The sequence below is a fragment of the Vulpes vulpes genome, chromosome 8, assembly GCF_048418805.1.
Source record: "Vulpes vulpes isolate BD-2025 chromosome 8, VulVul3, whole genome shotgun sequence".
NCBI lineage: Eukaryota > Metazoa > Chordata > Mammalia > Carnivora > Canidae > Vulpes > Vulpes vulpes.
The window spans coordinates 53,275,565-53,292,990 of NC_132787.1; the positions used below are offsets into that span (position 1 = coordinate 53,275,565).

At 39.3% G+C, this 17,426-nt stretch overlaps 1 protein-coding gene across 2 annotated transcripts in view; it reads left to right on the forward strand.

Annotated features, from left to right (window-relative positions):
- Positions 1-11,818, forward strand: part of RNF115 (ring finger protein 115) — a 76,351-nt gene extending 64,533 nt beyond the window's left edge. For both annotated transcript variants that reach the window (XM_025983065.2, XM_025983064.2), the window contains 5 exons: positions 4,479-4,550; positions 5,741-5,813; positions 6,758-6,851; positions 9,743-9,858; positions 10,528-11,818. In XM_025983065.2, the coding sequence (XP_025838850.1) occupies positions 4,479-4,550; positions 5,741-5,813; positions 6,758-6,851; positions 9,743-9,858; positions 10,528-10,659 (487 nt within the window). In that variant the 3' untranslated portion in view covers positions 10,660-11,818. The remainder of the gene's footprint in view (positions 1-4,478; positions 4,551-5,740; positions 5,814-6,757; positions 6,852-9,742; positions 9,859-10,527) is intronic.
- The last annotated feature ends 5,608 nt before the right edge of the window (positions 11,819-17,426 follow it).

The following is a 17,426-nucleotide window of genomic DNA, read 5'->3' on the forward strand; positions in this document are numbered from 1 at the left end:
TTAACCATTTTCTTTCGTGAGTGCCCTGGATTTGTTTAATCTTTCCTTGGAACCCATTTCTTAATTTTATTTTATTTTTATTTTATTTTTTTATTTTTTACTTATGATAGAGAGAGAGAGAGAGAGGCAGAGACACAGGCAGAGGGAGAAGCAGGCTCCATGCACCGGGAGCCCGATCTGGGATTCGATCCCGGGTCTCCAGGATCGCACCCTGGGCCAAAGGCAGGCGCCAAACCGATGCGCCACCCAGGGATCCCCCATTTCTTAATTTTAATATCATTTACCATCTTGAGAAGTTGAGAATTTTCAGAATTATTTCGTCTTAACTCCCCTTTTGTTTAACTATCCTTCCCTTTTGGGGCACCTGCCTGGCTCACTTGGAAGAGTTACGTGACCCTTAATCTTGGTATTGTGAGTTTGAGCCCTGTGTTGGGTGTAGAGATTACTTAAAAAAAAATTAAAAAAAATAAAATTTAACTATCCTTTAATTTATTCCTCTTTCCTTCCATTTTAATGTAAGCAGCAAGAAGAAGCCTAGAGGTATACCTTTAGCATTCTTGTCTGTACATCTTGTTAGCTAGACTATCACCCAGTTCATGAGCCACACCTTCTACTGTACATATTATGGCAAGCAGCAGCTTTTGCAATTACATAACAAGGATCCCTTTCCCTCTGGTTTCCAAGAAGATTTTTCTCACTTAGCTCTCACCCATAAATTCCTCAAACGCCTTCGGCATCTATTTCGTCAAAGCTCCCAGACTTTCGCTGATATTTTCCTCAAAGTCCCTCCAACTCTATTGGGTTCTAAATCTACTCCCACATTTTAGGTTTTTGTTAGAACACACCTCCAGCTATCAAACACACCTCCATTGCTATGTAACAGATTACACTAGAGCTTAGTAGCTGAAAATAACAAACATTAATCATCTCATAAGTTCATTGGGTCAGGAATTTGGGGGCAGTTCAGCTGGATGGTTCTGGCCCAGTGTCTTATTAGCTTATAGTCAAGACATTGGTTATTACTGCAGTAACATGAAGGATCAGCTGAGATTTACTCATATTCTGGCAAGTTTGTTCTGTTGGGAGGAAGCTTCAGTACCTTATCATATGGAACTTTGCAGGATTGCGTGCCATGCCACTTTTCCAAAAAATGATTGGAGAGAGAGTGCAAAGAGTAAGCCACAGTGCTCTTTATGACTTAATCTTGGAAGTCACAGGTTATCGTGCCATATTCCATGGTTAAGAAGTAAGTCACAGTATGGTATTGGCATAAAAACAGACACCTAAATCAATGGAACAGAATAGAGAACTTAGAAATAAACTCAAAGGAGTCAAGAATATACAATGGGGAAAGGGCAATTTCTTTAAGTGACATTGGGAAAACTGGACCACTTTCTTACACCATACATAAATATTAACTCAGAATGGACTGAATGTAAGACCTGAAACCATAAACCTTTTAGAGGGAAACATAAGCAGTAAGCTCTTTGACAGTCTGTCTGGTAATGATTTTTTGGATCTGACTTCAAAGGCAACAAAAGTAAAAATAGACAAGTTAACAAACTAAAGAGCTTCTGCACAACAAAGGAAACCATCAACAGAATGAAAAGGCAACCTGCTGAATAGGAGAGTTTGCAGATCTGATAAGGGGTTAGTAGCCAAAATATAGAAAGGACTCATATAATGTGATACCAAAAAAAGAAAACCATTTTTTTAAGAAAACCGTTTTGATTAAAAAATGGATCAGAAGATCTGAATAGCTATTTTTCTGAAGAAAACAGACAGCCAAAATGTACACGAAAATGTGCTTAACATCACTAAGCAGGGAAATACAAATCAAAACCACAGTGAAATGTCACCTCACACCTGTTAGAATGGCTCTTGTCAAAGAGACAAGAAATAATAAGTGTTAGCGAGGATGTGAAGAAAAGGAAACCCTTGTGAACTGCTGATGGGAATGTAAGTTGGTACACCCGCTGTGGAAAACAGTATGGAGGTTCCTCAAGAAATTAATTTTTTATTTTATTTTATTTATTTATGATAGGCACACAGAGAGAGAGAGAGAGAGAGGCAGAGACACAGGCAGAGGGAGAAGCAGGCTCCATGCACCGGGAGCCTGACGTGGGATTCGATCCCGAGTCTCCAGGATCGCGCCCTGGGCCAAAGGCAGGCGCCAAACCGCTGCGCCACCCAGGGATCCCTCCTCAAGAAATTAAAAATAAAACTATGATCCAACAATTCCACTTCTGGGTATTTATCTAAAGAAATTGAAAACCTTAATTCAAAAAGATATATACACCCCTATGTTAATACAGTATTATTTATTATAATGGAGACAACCTAAGTGTCCATTGATGGATAATGGATAAAGAAAATGTAATTTGTATGAATATACACCAGATACACGCACACGTATATCACTTGGCCAAAAAAAATGAAATCTTGCCATTTGCAACAACATGGATGGTGGACCTTGAGGGCATTTTAAACATTTTTTTTTTTTAATCTTTATTTATTTATGATAGTCACAGAGAGAGAGAGAGAGGCAGAGACACAGGCAGAGGGAGAAGCAGGCTCCATGCACCGGGAGCCCGACGTGGGATTCGATCCCGGGTCTCCAGGATCGCGCCCTGGGCCAAAGGCAGGCGCCAAACCGCTGCGCCACCCAGGGATCCCCCTTGAGGGCATTTTAATACGTGAAGTATGTCAGATGGAGAAAGACAAGTACCATGTGATCTCACTTATATGTGGAATCTTAAAGAAAAAGAAAAGCCCATTGATAAAGAGAATAGATTGTGGTTGCCAGAGGTAGGGAGTAGGGTGTAGGCAAAATAGATGAAGGGGTCCAAAAGGTACAGACTTGTAGTTATAAATAAATAGTGGAGATGTAATGTGCAGCATGGTGACCACAGCATCAGAAAAATGCAAACCAAAACTGCAAAGATATTATAGTTCGTTACAGTTAATTATAGGTAACTACAGTATTATAGTTAATGTTACATATTGGCAAGTTGCTAAGACAGTAGATCTTAAAAGAGTTAAAATCACAAGAAAATAAAATTTTATAAGCTGTAGGGTGATGAATGTTAACTAGTCTTATTGTGGTGGTATTTACAATTATATATGAATGTCGAATCATTATGTTGTACACCTGAAACTAATCTAATGTTCATGTGAATTATACCTCAATTAAAAAAAAAAGTCATTAAGGCCAGCCTATACTCAAAGGAGAGTCATAAAATAATTTGTGGACATATTTTTTTTATTTTTTTTTTTAAAGATTTTATTTATTTATGCATGAGAGACACACAGAGAGGCAGAGACACAGGCAGAGAGAGAAGCAGGCTCCATGCAGGGAGCCCGATGTGGGACTCGATCCCAGGTCTCCAGGATCAGGCCCCGGACCAAAGGCAGACGCTGAACCTCTGAGCCACCCAGGCATCCCTGTGGACATATTTTAAAACACACAGTCTAGTTAGCTACTGTTGAATTTTAGGAATAGAGAGAGTCTAATATTGGCTACTGCCACTATTCTATTGCTTGGCCTGATAAGTGGGAACCAGGCGGTTAAAAGTATATATCATGTCAATTATATCTCAATAAAGCTGGAGAAAATGCCTATCATTCACAAAACAAAGAGATCTAGGAGAAACATTTTTTGTCTTTTTTTTTTTTTACAAAGAGTCCTTTTTTAAAAAAAAAAAAATTTTATTTGAGAAAGTGAGCATGAATAAGAGAGAGAGGCAGAGGGAGAGGGAGAAGCAGACTCCCCACTGAGCAGGGCTCAATCCCAGGACCCTGGGATCATAACCTAAGCCAAAGGCAGAGGCTTAACCAACCAAGCCACCCAGGTACCCTCTTCAGTCTTCTTCTTTTGCCCATTATCTCTTTGGGTAACAAAGATCAACTTCCTAATATAAAGGACTGGGTAGATGTGCCATCCTAAGTGTTCAGAGTGACAAGTGTCAGGTATGTATGTGTTTGAATGAGTTTGTGTTATAGGCATTTGAAACCTCTTTTGAGGGCCAATAAAGCACATTGATGAATGTGAGTAAAATGGAATTATTCTCAAAAAAAATTTTTTTAAAGGGCTCTTTGAATAATATCTTACACAGAAACCCAATGTGTAAAACACATGAAAATGGAACTACTGTTGTTACAGGATGGGCTCAAATTGCAGCCTCATGTTGCTGCCAGAGATCCAAAGAACATAGTTTGAAAACTACACCATGTAATCAGGTCCCTTTCAAGCCAAAAAATCTGTTAATACATAAGATCACAGAGCTCAGAAGATAGCCATAATAGCAAAATAGCACTTTACCAGGTAGCTGACTGATTTCTGGTGTTATCTACTGTATAATGGTCATTGAAAACCCATGGATGGTTTGGAGAAGGAGTTGGTGATTGGCCAGCTATATATATCTGTAGAACACTGTCATTGGTCTGTTGTCTTACCTAATTGTTTTTTCCTCCAACAGAATAATTCAACAGATCTTTGCAGGATTCTTTGCAAATTCTGCAATTCCTGGATCCTCACATCCTTTTTCCTGGTAAGTAACTAATTACCCTCTGTCTTACTTTGCTGGAGTAGCAGCATTTTAGGTATCTGTACCATTGCAAGAAAGAACAAGAGCTACATAGGTGAGTATAACAGTTTGATTGGCAGAGTGTTAGATTGTCTTTATTTGCTGAGCCCAAACTTAATCAGAACTTATCTTTTATTGTTCAGTCTCCTGAGGGCCATCCTGGTCCCACAGGATGTCTGGGCACTGGGTGTGTTGGTTTTGGTTCATATTCTGGTCTGAGAGTTGTGTTGAGAGGGGAATGAGATGGTCCCCACCACGCCTGGTATCTGGACTTGCAGGTTTCTTCTGTAGATCATATGGGAAGATTGTATTCCTTAAGAATTTCTGAAATTAAAAACATATTGCTTAACTTCCTTTTCTCAAAGTAAGAAGGTTTGTCAGAAGAAACAAAGGCTGTAATTCAGTATCAGAGTGACACTTAAGTAGGGAAGGGGTTAAGATGGAATTTCCTCTTGTCTGAACAATTACATGCCACTTCTGACTCTGCCCCAGAAGTCTCCTTTGCTCACAGGGACCTCAGTCCTTCTACACAGTTACCCTATTTTCCAGCCTCTTGTTTCTTTTTAACATATTCCAGCCAAAGAGTCTGGACGTCTGTCATCCAGGGTAGTGCACCGGCAGCTCCAGAAAGTGACACTGCCAAGTCCCTTTTGTAATTGCTCTAAGTTGCTATTCAGAGAGACTTCTGTGGCTATTTCTCTACTTGAAAACTCCTCATTGTCCAGGACTATGGGCAGCCTCTTAGAATGAGGGAAGTCTGCTGTAGATTTTGGCCAGTCACAAAGGGAAAACTCTCCTTAAAAAGCAGCTCCATCTGTGTTTACTGTAAGTGGGCACAGAGAAGACAAACTTTTCTTAGCCAATAGGCAATGAGTCACTCTTTTTGCTCTGGTGTGTCATGTAGTATTTTAGGTAGCTTCACATTTTATGTTCTATTCGATTAAGTAAAAATTCCTTACTTAAGAGAATAAGAGACTGCTTCTGGATAAGAGACTGTTTGACCTTAAAAATATTGAGAAATTCTTTGCTACTTGGTTTTAGGGAACTAGTGACTTTCCAGCTCTGAGAGAGAACAGGATCTTCCAGTTTTTTCTGTGGTGTAAGGCAGAGCCTGATCACTCCATCTAATGCTGTCTGTCTCATCTCATGTATAGGAGCGGGATGCTGCACTCCAACCCTGGGGACTATGCCTGGGGTCAGACAGGGCTTGATGCCATTGTAACCCAGGTGAGGAGCTGCCTTTTGAGGGTGTCTGTTCAGTGTGTCTCATGGTTCCACAGGCTTCCTGCTTTCCTTCTGCTACTTTCTAAAATGGCAGTCACTCTGCTTTCTCTAATATTTTGAGCTTGTGGGTTTCCATTTTACTGAGGGGATAAATGGTTTATGGGGTTTAGTTCAGCATCCGTGTACCTTTTAGGTCCTAGGGACTTTCTAGGAGATGGCTTCACCTCCAGAGAAGGGAAGACTTCTCCTATAACAAACAGTATTTTGTATTTTTGGCCTCTTGTTCAGTCCTATGAGGATCCTATTAATAGATGCTACACAAAAAAGGAGGGTCTCCTCACATTTTGAAGCAGGGATTTCTGCTAGATGGAGCAAAGTAGGGGAAGGAAGCAGAGAAAACAGTATTCCTATGCCATATATAATTGCTTCCACATATTTATGTTTATTTTAATTTAATTGGTTTTTCATTTCCCTTGTGGAATGCTGAGAATAGAAAGCATGTCATTTATATCCACATCTTCTTATAGGCAGTAATTTACCTATTTCTTGGCTTACTTTATGCTACTTTCCATACTTCCACCTTTTTTTTCTTCTAGCAGAATGAAGTTTTTAGACCAATTAAGTATTACCTTTTGTTCGGTTGTAGTTTTATTCCTGACATCACAACCTTTTTGCTGCCTCTGAAGTTGCTTTATGCCTGGAGGTGGGCCTTGCAATGATAGGTTTGTCTGTAGACTTTTACGAATGTCACTCTGAAATTGTAAAGGAATTATGAGAGTTGTGGCAGCAGGAAAGGGGAAACCCAAGCCTCTCAGAGCTTTGCAGAAGTAAGAGCAACTAACATTTTCTAATATATGCATTGTTTGTTCTCAGCTGGAGCAGCTACCTCCCCAGGGATAGTGGGATATCTGCCACTTCTTCTTCTTTTTCTGTTTCCTTTTTTGTAGCTTTTAGGACAACTGGAAAACACAGGGCCTCCCCCAGCTGACAAGGAAAAGATCACATCTCTTCCAACAGTGACAGTAACTCAGGAACAAGTTGGTAGGTTCATTTCTATTCTTACTCTGTCAACTTCTGATCTCTATTCAAAAATTCCAGCACCTTCCTATACTGCAGATCTTCAAGTGAAGCTTTAGCACTCCTAAAATTCTACCTAGATGTCATATATGGAAGGTGTCTACCTTTTCATTAGGGTTAGTCATGTTGATGCAAAGTGGATAAACCTTTTTTTAAATTGCAAAGAGAAAGGAAGAGAGTTTTATTCAAGCCTAAGTTAAGACAGTTGCCAGGTTGCACAATCTTCATAAAGAAGAGAGAGCTCCAGGGAAAGACCATTTGGTGAAGGGTTATATATGTTTTGTTTGTTGGTTTTAAAATAGGCTCCATGCCCAATATAGGGCTTGAATTTATGATCCTGATATTAGGAGTTGCATGTTGTACTGACTTAGCCAGCCAGACACCCCTATTTTTTAAATATAGCAAAGGACAGTTTAGAAAGTTACGTACTTTATCACTTTATGACTTGAAGCTTACGGGAACAAGGGAATTTTTTTTTCCTTATCCTTATGTTTGGGATGCTCCTTTTTGGTTATAATTATTATTATTATTTTTAACAAAGCAGATGTACAGTAGCTCAGGGCAGAAATAGAGCCCATGCTTTGAGGTTTTGTGGTCATTTTGATCTTGGTAAATGTTAAAGTATATAGATTCCCTGGGGGTCTAGGGGCAGGGCCTGCAGATGTTAAAAGCTGAGAATTTCTTTTATCAGCAAGTAAGTTATTTCCTCAACAGCCACCATGTCCTTTTTCTAGGTGCCATGCAGGAAACAAAGAGGTACAAGATAAGACTTGATTTCTTGAAGATCTTACCAGGGGAAGCAAAACTCAACTAGATGATTAGAAAACAGTATTTAAAAAAGTATTGAGCAGGTGATACAGAGAAAGAGAAAAAGTAGGAGGCTGGGAATTTCTCATATTTACTCTGTCAGATACAGTTAGGTACTTTAGATATAGATATTATCTTATTTTTAAGCATTGAAGGAATTTAATAACAAGGAACATTATTTTGAACTAAGAGTTTCTTCCCCCACAAATTCCAGTTTAAGTTAGAGGAGATTTTAAAGACAAGATAAGCCATCTTAGAGAGGTCATTCTATTCAAGGGTAAGTATGAACCAATGTGAGCTGACATGCTCACCCTTTGGAGCTGGTATCATGGTATACCAGCATGGACATTGGTATCTGAATCAGGTATAAGGAGAGTGACTTTATTAGCCCTGAAATAGAATCTGGTTTAGGAGTAGTGGGAGGTATGACTGGTTAGGAAGGGTTGGGCCTGTCTGAGCGGACCTTGAAATTGGCACAGTAGTTAGGGCTGGATATTTTAGATAGGAGGCAAGTTTCATAGCTCCCCAAGTGGAGGATTGAGGGAATTTAGGTGGTCTTTAGAGAATATTAGTTTGGAGGTAGTGCCTGAAAAGGATTGGAAGGCAAAAAAAGCAGAAACAGAGATTTAAGGGGCTGCTACAGTATCCAGGTGGGGCGCAGGTGATGATGGCAGTGCTAACAGGGAAGAGTAGGCTCAATATCGCTTTGAAGAAAGGCTTTTGTCATTGATTGCATAATAGGATAAAGGAGGGAAAAGGGTCAAAGAGGACTCTAAGGTTTCACAGTTGGGAATTACAGAGCTTGTGCTGCCATCTATCAGGGGTGGGGGAATTGTGAGTGGGCCCTGGTTTGTGTACAGAAGTGATGTGTTATTTTAAATTTGAACTTTTGATTTTGAGGTACCAGCTGGAAATCCAAGTAAAGATGAGCTGAGGATTTCTGTAAAGCCAATATTAGGGAGAATTAGCTGGTTTCAAAGCTTAGGTAAATTTGGAGGGCTGAAGGCTAAGGTCAAGAATACTACCTAGGAGGCTGTTCCAGTAGACCAGACATAAGAAATAAAAGCTAGAATTTAGGTAAAGGTGTCAGGGAAAAGTGGAGAGGAAGGAGTAAATCTATTAAGTATAGTCCTACTCCAAGTCCTTGACTGCTGTGAGTATATAGCATGTCCTGGCCACTGGAGACAGACACTAGCTGGTATTAGCCAGATTTGGGAAACCAGACTTTGCTGCCTCATACTCCCAATTTAATTTGTAGCCATTTCCTCACAGAGTGTTTCTTGTCTCTGGACTTGGAGCCTAAGCTATCCTTGAGCTTTGCAGTTCTATAGCACCACCTCCTGGTACAGCTTTTTTTTCTTTTTTTTTTTTTTAATTTATGATAGTCACACAGAGAGAGAGAGGCAGAGACATAGGCAGAAGGAGAAGCAGGCTCCATGCACTGGGAGCCCAACATGGGATTCGATCCCGGGTCTCCAGGATCGCGCCCTGGGCCAAAGGCAGGCGCTAAACCGCTGCGCCACCCAGGGATCCCCCTGGTACAGCTTTTAATTAACTTGTACAGAGGGCTTTAGCATAACCACACTGAAAGAGGAGGTGAAACGGGGAAAATAGCAGGGTAAAAGTAGCTTGAGATGCTGATTGGAAACTGCTAAGATTGCCATGAAGTGTCCCTTGGTTGTGGTGGATGGATAGCCTGTATTTACTATGTAGAAACTGCCAAAAGGCTATCACATGTCTGAGAAGATGTTTTTCCTGTTTTACTTAATAGATATCTAAGCCCCAATTTATTTTTTTTTCCAAGTCTTGACATTGAAAAGTAGGCCTTATGTAGTTTCTGTGTAGGCCTTAATGAATTAAAGCCCATTCATGTCCCTGTCTGCTATCACCTCTTCCCCCATTTTGAAATAAAATTTGTGCTTTCTACCTCTTCCACCTAGGATGCGCTTTCTGTCTTTTCTTTACATGTTACTTAAGTTAAAGACACTGGGCTGGTTTTTTCTTTCTTTTTGCTCACTTACTTTAGAAGGCATTTCCTCCTCCAACAGATATGGGTTTAGAGTGTCCAGTGTGCAAAGAAGATTACACAGTTGAAGAGGAAGTCCGGCAGTTACCCTGCAACCACTTCTTCCACAGCAGTTGTATCGTACCATGGTTAGAACTGGTGAGTATAGACAGCTGTCATGTGTGATAGGCCATCTCTGCCAGTCACACCTGCAATGTGGGGATGGTTTGGGGTTAATAGAGACAAGCAGAGCAGATTTTAGTCCCTGGCTAATTCCTACTGGCACCATTAACAGTTTTTAGATCATCACTATATGTTTGGAACTTCTCTAACAAGAGGTTACAAAAGCACAGCCTACAGGTCTTGGGCCTGCCACTTGTTTTTGTAAATGAAGTTCTCTTGGAACGCAGCTATGGTCATTTGTTTATAGTTGTTTGTGGCAACTTTTGTGCTGTGTCATCAGAGTTGAGTGGTTGCAACACAGGTGGTATGGCCTGTGAAGTCTAAAATATTTATTACCAGTCTCTTCATAGAAAGTTTGCTGACCACTACTATAGACCGTCTCAGGTCACTGTTTCTGGTTAGTTCTATTTGGTGATGTGTGGTAGCTGTTGTTAAGTTGCTGGCCTAGAATTCTTTCTGTCATTTCTGTTTAAAGTTCTGTTTGGAAGATGTCCTAATGTTACACCTTTGAGCCCAGTGTGCACTGTGTGAGAATATGTGCCCTTTTTGTTTTTCCACCTGCCAGCTCTCAGAGTTTCTTAAGTGTTTAGCACCTACAGGTCTCAGGTCAGGCTATTTATATAGACTGATATCTTTCTGTTTCAGCATGACACATGTCCTGTATGTAGGAAGAGCTTAAATGGTGAGGACTCTACTCGGCAAACCCAGAGCTCTGAGGCCTCTGCAAGCAACAGATATAGCAGTGACAGCCAACTACATGACCGATGGACTTTCTGAAGCTAAAGCCTGCATCTGAGCCAGGGCTGTGGTAGTCTTATCACAGCTGTCAATTGTTTCAAAACAAAAAAATAGTAGGTGGATTTAGGAATTGCATAAGAAACCCCAACCCATAATATTAATGCAGTGAGTGTTTTTCTTCTCTAAATTTAAAGTTAGTATCTGCAGATGGAATTGTATCTACAACCAAATGCCTCTTATTCCTGAATTCAGAGTGATACTTTTATAAGTGTGAAACTTGATTATGTGGGTTTCCCCTGCCAGAATAGAATCACTTTACCTTAAAGTCTAGCTAGGGTCCCACTATCTGTCATGTTCTCTTGTAGTGGATGTTTCCACCTCCTTCTCTAACCTTCAACCTACCATTTGTGTATTTTATAGTAGATGCAGTGGAACCACAGCCCTAAAGTCCTGCTGTTTAAAGTCTTTCTGTTTTAATTGTACAAAAGCATCTACTCTTGGCCACATTAGCCACAAAGCAAGATCAGATTAATTCAGAAATCTGAAACTAATGATTTTGTTTTGTTTGAATCCTCAGAAAATCAAAGAAAAATTACAATGGGGAGGAGAAAGTGGCTGATCATTGTACTCTTTGGTTTTCTCATTATAATTTTTAAAGACTACTTCACAAGGTGCATTTTCTGCAGAAGCTAACATGACACATCTTAGGAATCTTATGTTGGTGGGAATCTGATTCTGGTTCCTTTTTAGAAATGAGTTGGGGAGCATACAGGCACAGAAGGATAGATATTTGAAATCTTTGGTTCTGAAGTTTTTTTAATGACCCCCGACTCATTGTTTACTGCCTTTTGTCATGGAGACCTTAAAATAATTTCCCTTAGAAATAGAATTACTTCATTACTGCTTCTACAGCCAATTTAGTTTACTGTTTTTAGTAATTCATTCATCTTCGGGAATTGAGATTTCACATTGTCTCATTTTAATTTTTTAAGCCCTTTTATCATCTCTGAAATCTTTCTGTTCTGCTTGGTTCTGGTTGTACTTGGAATCAAATTGATTATTTGTGATCATGCCTGAAACAGCTTGGCCTTGGAGAGGTGGGCCTTCTATTTTCTGCCTAACAGTGTCTCATTGCACATGCACATGCTCTTTGAAGCATTTAAGTGTTTAAAGTTGAATAAATGAAGAAGATCAAGAATGTTGTTGGAACTTCAAAGTCTCAAAAGGAAATGATGGGGACACGTAACCACTGTCAGCGCACCATAGAGGGTAACAGGGGACACCATTTTTCTGGTCACATCAGCCCTTCATAGTTTGGAATGATTAGAACAAAAAGGACACTCTTTGGTGAGTCTCTTTCTTGACTAGGAGTCTTTCCTCAGTTTTTGTTGACTATCATACCGGTTTTGGGGGTGAGGAAAGGGGTTAGAGATATCTTTGTATTTTGGTAGAGGATAAAGGAATAGGGGAGGGAAGAAAGAAAGTGGGAGAGTGGCTTGCAGAATTAACAGCCTGCCTCTAAAATTGTGACCATAAGGTATGATTCATGTTGGCACCAGAGGGGAATAAAGGATGTTTTCTCCTCTGCCTCTCATGTTATACCTCCACAGAGATTGTTTCTTAGGAGAAGGTGAGCTATTTACTATGGGTATTGATGTGTAGCCCAAAACTACACATTGGTTTTGAGTGGAAGTGGGGGTGGGGTGAGATCAAGAAGCTTGGGAGGATTGAGAGGTATATTCTGAATATTTAGTGGCCTCTACATAAATGGAGAAAGGCCGTGCTGAAGTTGGAGCTCATTATAGTTTTCAAGTAGAAGAGTGTCTACTGTCTCAGAAAAATATGACAGCTGGAAATATTTCCCTCCCTGTTAGAGTCTGGAGATGTCAGGACAAAAGGTTGTATTTTTACTACAACTAGAAAGCTAGAGAACTAGAACAGATCTGAATAGCTTCACAAAAGGTCAGAAGCAAAGTACTAGATAGGGAGTTACCTTTTCAATACACAGAATGGCAAATAGTGTCAGTCTCAGTTATCTGAAATTTTCTTCACTTTTTTGTGCTCTAATAGAGGACATGAGGCTCCTTTTGCTGTTTCCTGTACCCTTTCCACATAATGATTCTATAGTGTTTCTTCCTAGGAGGCATCTTGGGAGTTCCAGGTTTTAATTTAAGTTAAAGGATATAGTAGGGTTCTCCAGAGAAACAGAATCCATAAAGCAATAAGGTGTGTGTGTGAGAGAGAGAGAGAGAGAGAGTGTGTGTGTGTGTGTGTGTGTGTGTCTGTCTGTCTGTGTAAAGAGACTTACTATAAGGAATTAACTTGTGTTATTATGGAGGCTAAGAAGTTTCAAGATTTTTTAGTCAACCAGCCAGTAGAGCTTTATGGTGTAGTTCTAGTCTGATTCCAAAGGCCTGAGCACTAGGAGAGCCAATGGTATAAATTCCAATCCAAAAACTGGTAGAAGTTTTGAGACCCAAGAAAAACCAGTATTTAAAAAATATATATTTTATTTGAGTGAGAAAGAGAGCATTAGAGAGCAGGAGAAGCAGACTCTCCACTGAGCAGGAGGCCAGATGCAAGGCTTGATCCCAGGACCCTGGGACCATGACCTCAGCCAAAGGCAGATGCTTAACTGACTGACACCCAGGTGCCCTGAAAAGCCAGTGTTTTAGTTTGAGTCCAAAGGCAAGAAAAGACCAATGTCCTAACTCAACCAGGCAAAAGGAGTTCTCCCTTGGTAGCTGGAGTGTCATATTTTTTCCTAGTTGGGCCTTTACCTGATTGGATGAGGCCCACTGACATTGCGGAGAGCAATCTGTTCTAATTTGTCTACCTATTCAGATGTTAATCTTATCAAACATATCCTCATATCACAGACATCTAGAATAATCTATGACCAAATATTTAGGTACTCCTTAGTCCAGCCAAGTTGACACATAAAATTAACCAATATAGGAGAAGAAATAGAAATGCACACAGCAGAATGATACCCATTCCACTTAAGTTTTGCCAAATAAACAGTGTGTCTCTATGAGAAATGTCTGCTCTGCTTAGAGACCTTAGTACTAGGGTTAAAAAGTTGGAGAAATGTATATGGGAACGAGGTCCAATTTGCTGTGTGGAATATACCTATTTTTCTTCTTTAATTAACCTAAATTAACCTGGAAATCTGAGATGCCTCCCATTCTAGGAAGAAATATCGCAGATTCATTGACCTAACACCAAAACATGGCTGAGTTTATTTCTAGGAATGTCTTGCTTTTAAATGTTTCAAACAGTTTTAGATATAGTGCTCAAGGCAGAGGGCTGCATAGCCTGGATTTTTTCAGGTGTTCATTCCTTTAGAGTTGGAAGGTTTACAGACTCAGGAATCTGGAGCCTTAACAGGATTCAAAAGAGAGATGATTTAACTCTCCCTGATTGTCAAAGAGGATAAGAAACAATTGCAATTTCAGATCTTGAGCCTTTATACTTGAGGCCTTTACATTCAAATTACAAGACCTTTGGGTATGCAGAGCTAAACAGATTGCTTTCTTTTCTTTTTTTTTTTTTTTAACAGAAAGAACACACACATAGGAGCAGGGGTAGGAGCAGAGGGAGAGGGAGATAGAGACCTCTCAAGCAGGCATGCAGCATGGAGTCCAATGTGGGGCTCAATCTCCTGACCCTGAGATCATAACCTGAGCTGAAATCAAGAGTTGGGCGCTTAACTGAATGAACCACCCGGATTCCCCAACAGATTGTTTTCTTATTCATGAATGTCTTGTCTTGTCTTCCCTTTGTCCACTATAATTTGAAATTAGAGGGAAGAAAACTATTTTGTTAGCACATAACTAGGAGAGACCTCCTAGAGATTGGTAAATTTAGAAGTTGGGGAAAGTGATATAGGGCAACTTGTTGCTGGCTTCCAAGTGGCGATTGCTTCTCAGGTATTTTCAGATTAGTCTAACTCAGGTTCATATGGGTAATCCAGCTGGACAGACTGGGGTATCGGGTGGAAAGAACAGAGTGGTGAAGCTGAGATCTCCCAACATCTTTAAAATTTCTAAGCTACTGAATTGGGAGCAGAGAGAAAGAATAATTCTGGCCTTAAAAATTCATTTTCCCTCAAAGTTCCTACTGCCAGTTCTCTGAAAAGCTGGGAAACATGGAAAATCCAAAATGGCATTTTGTCCCTGTTGCTGTAGCTCCTGGACTTTTCCTTACAATGTTCTAATTTGTAAGAAAAAGGAATTACTCTAGATAGGAGATGTAGGGATGGCTGTAAATTAAATAGCTTCCTTAGCTTACTATAAATATTAGTTGTCAACATTTTCAACAGTTGAGCAAGTGCTTATTAGTTGTTATCTTTGAACAGTACTCTCATGGTCCAATAATTAATTTTCAAGTTAGAAGAAAGTTTTCTGGGGAAGAAATTGTTTCTTTTTCCTAACAGCTCTCACTTTGGTTTAATAGCTAATAGGAGAAAAAAATTCCCGTTTGTGTCTTTGTATTCCACATTCATGTGTGTGAATATGTATGTGTCCAGGGACACAACACATATGCATATTTCACAGTAGAGGAAGAAAGATATAGTAGCCACTGAGATGAAGTTAGTAGGTACAGCAGAGGGCTGGAGTCTCAGTCTGAGTCTCTTACTGTATATACCTCAGACCCTTGTGTTTCCATAATTGTCTGCTATGGGCATTGTTGGCTTTGCTGCCAACTAGACACCCTGCTATATGGTGTGTGGCTAAGGGATTCACTGGAGGTAAAAGCCTAGTCATTTCTAAGTGTTGAGAAAAAAAATGGCTTTGAGGATAGCCATCATCCTCTGCTTTTGTGGTATAATTAGTTGAACATAAATACAACTATGTATTGCTTTTTAATTTTTTTTATAAATTATTGTTATCAAATTAACTTCTCTCTTGACCTGCATGTTTCATTTTCTTTCACTCTAGTGTCTACATGCTCTTTCCTCAAGGAATACAAATTAAATATATCAGTCTTAAAAACGAATGAGGAGGGAATCATAATTTGTATCTGTTTTAAACAACAGCAGAACAGCCTTTGGGGCTTTTGGAAGGGAGGAGCTCTTCAGAGTTGGTTTTTAGAGCTGATCTAGGCAGGCCACTGACATTTGTGAAGGAAGACAGATTTTAGGAGAAGGAGGAGCAGGGGTGATGCTACTCTTGATCTCGGGGTCATGAGTTTGAGATTACTTAAAAAAAGAAAAACTTATTTAAAAAAAGCATTCCTGAAATCACAGCAGCTTTTTGTTACACATTTTTTTATCCAAAGGTACCAAAAATACAACCTCATCTTGTGAGAGGTCTAATAATTATATATAAATATATATGTATATAATTCAAATATTATATGTATATAAGAGTGGAATGCCTGTAATTCCACTTATCTAGAAAATATGTAAATAGATAATTGTATTTATGTTCAACTAATTATACCACAGAAGCAGATAGTAGCATGAGAGGGAAAGCCCTCTTTTAGTCTCTCAGATGGGGAGATTGGAAGATAAAAGTGCTGTTCATCAGAATAAACCAACAGAGATTTGGTTTATTCTGATGAATAACCAAACCATCAGAGTTTGGTGAGTATACTCTTAATGAGAGTTTCCAGAATGAGTCTCACATAAGTTCTGAGGCAGGAAGTTAAGAGAACATATCCCAAGTGGCCATCCTATGGGCTGAAGTTGTACGAAACAGTAATGTCAGCATCTTAGCACCCAGGCTGGGAACCACAGGACTGTTCCAGGGGTTTAAAGTACAATGTATAGAATACAATGTGTACAACTGGAGTTATTATCTAGGATCCAGGTAGATCCCTTGTTTTAACCAAAGGACATGAGGTTTTGATTTCTCATACCTGCCAGATATATGGAATTATAGGCATTCAACTGTAAGATTATATGCATATAAACTTTATGAAGTTTTGCCAAATTGCACTTAGTTGGTGTTCACAGAAGTAGAATCTGCATTTGTTGTCTTTCTTCTTTCAGCTGGATATCTGTGACTCATGGGATGTAGGCGTGTGGTCCTTTACTTTTTCTAATAAGGTGTACTGTTTTTAAGGTCCAAAAATTACTAGACTCCTCACAATAGGATGATAGGTATATTTTTAGTATCTTTTGATGAAAAAATACACAACAGAAAGCTGCTGTGATTTCAGGAATTTTTTTTTAAGTGATCTCTACACCCCACCTGGAGCTCAAGAACTCATGATCCCAAGATCAAGAGTCACATGCTTTTCCAAATTAGCCAGGTAGGCATCCTTCAGTAATGCTTTTAAATCAATTTGTCTTTATCCAGGAACACCATAATCTGCATCCAGTTGAAATATAGCATATAAATATTTGTAAGAAATATTGCTATATTTATTTAGATTAACAATAGTGCTTATACAGATTCCTTGTGATAACTTCATGCCACAGAGGTTCAAATTCCATGTGTGAGTTGTGAATCACTCATATGGGTTAAGGTTAAGACATGTGTTCAGAAAACTTACCTGCATGGAAATTTGTAGGCTTATTTGAAATCAGTGGTATCAATAATTTTTAAAGCCGGGATATAAGTATTTCACATTTCTGCTTAACCAAGTCTTGAGATAAGCAGAATACATAAATTCTTTAGAAATGGGACTTCTGACTAACTGTTGCTTTGTTTATTCTGCTTAGTTCAAGTCAGAGCTAATAGTCTAATGCTCTTGAATGTCTTAATAAGCTTGAACAGTGATCATGTATCCTTTTGCAAATTTTTATGTGTGGACTATAATTAGTGTAGCACAATGGACGAAACCTTTTCTATAGT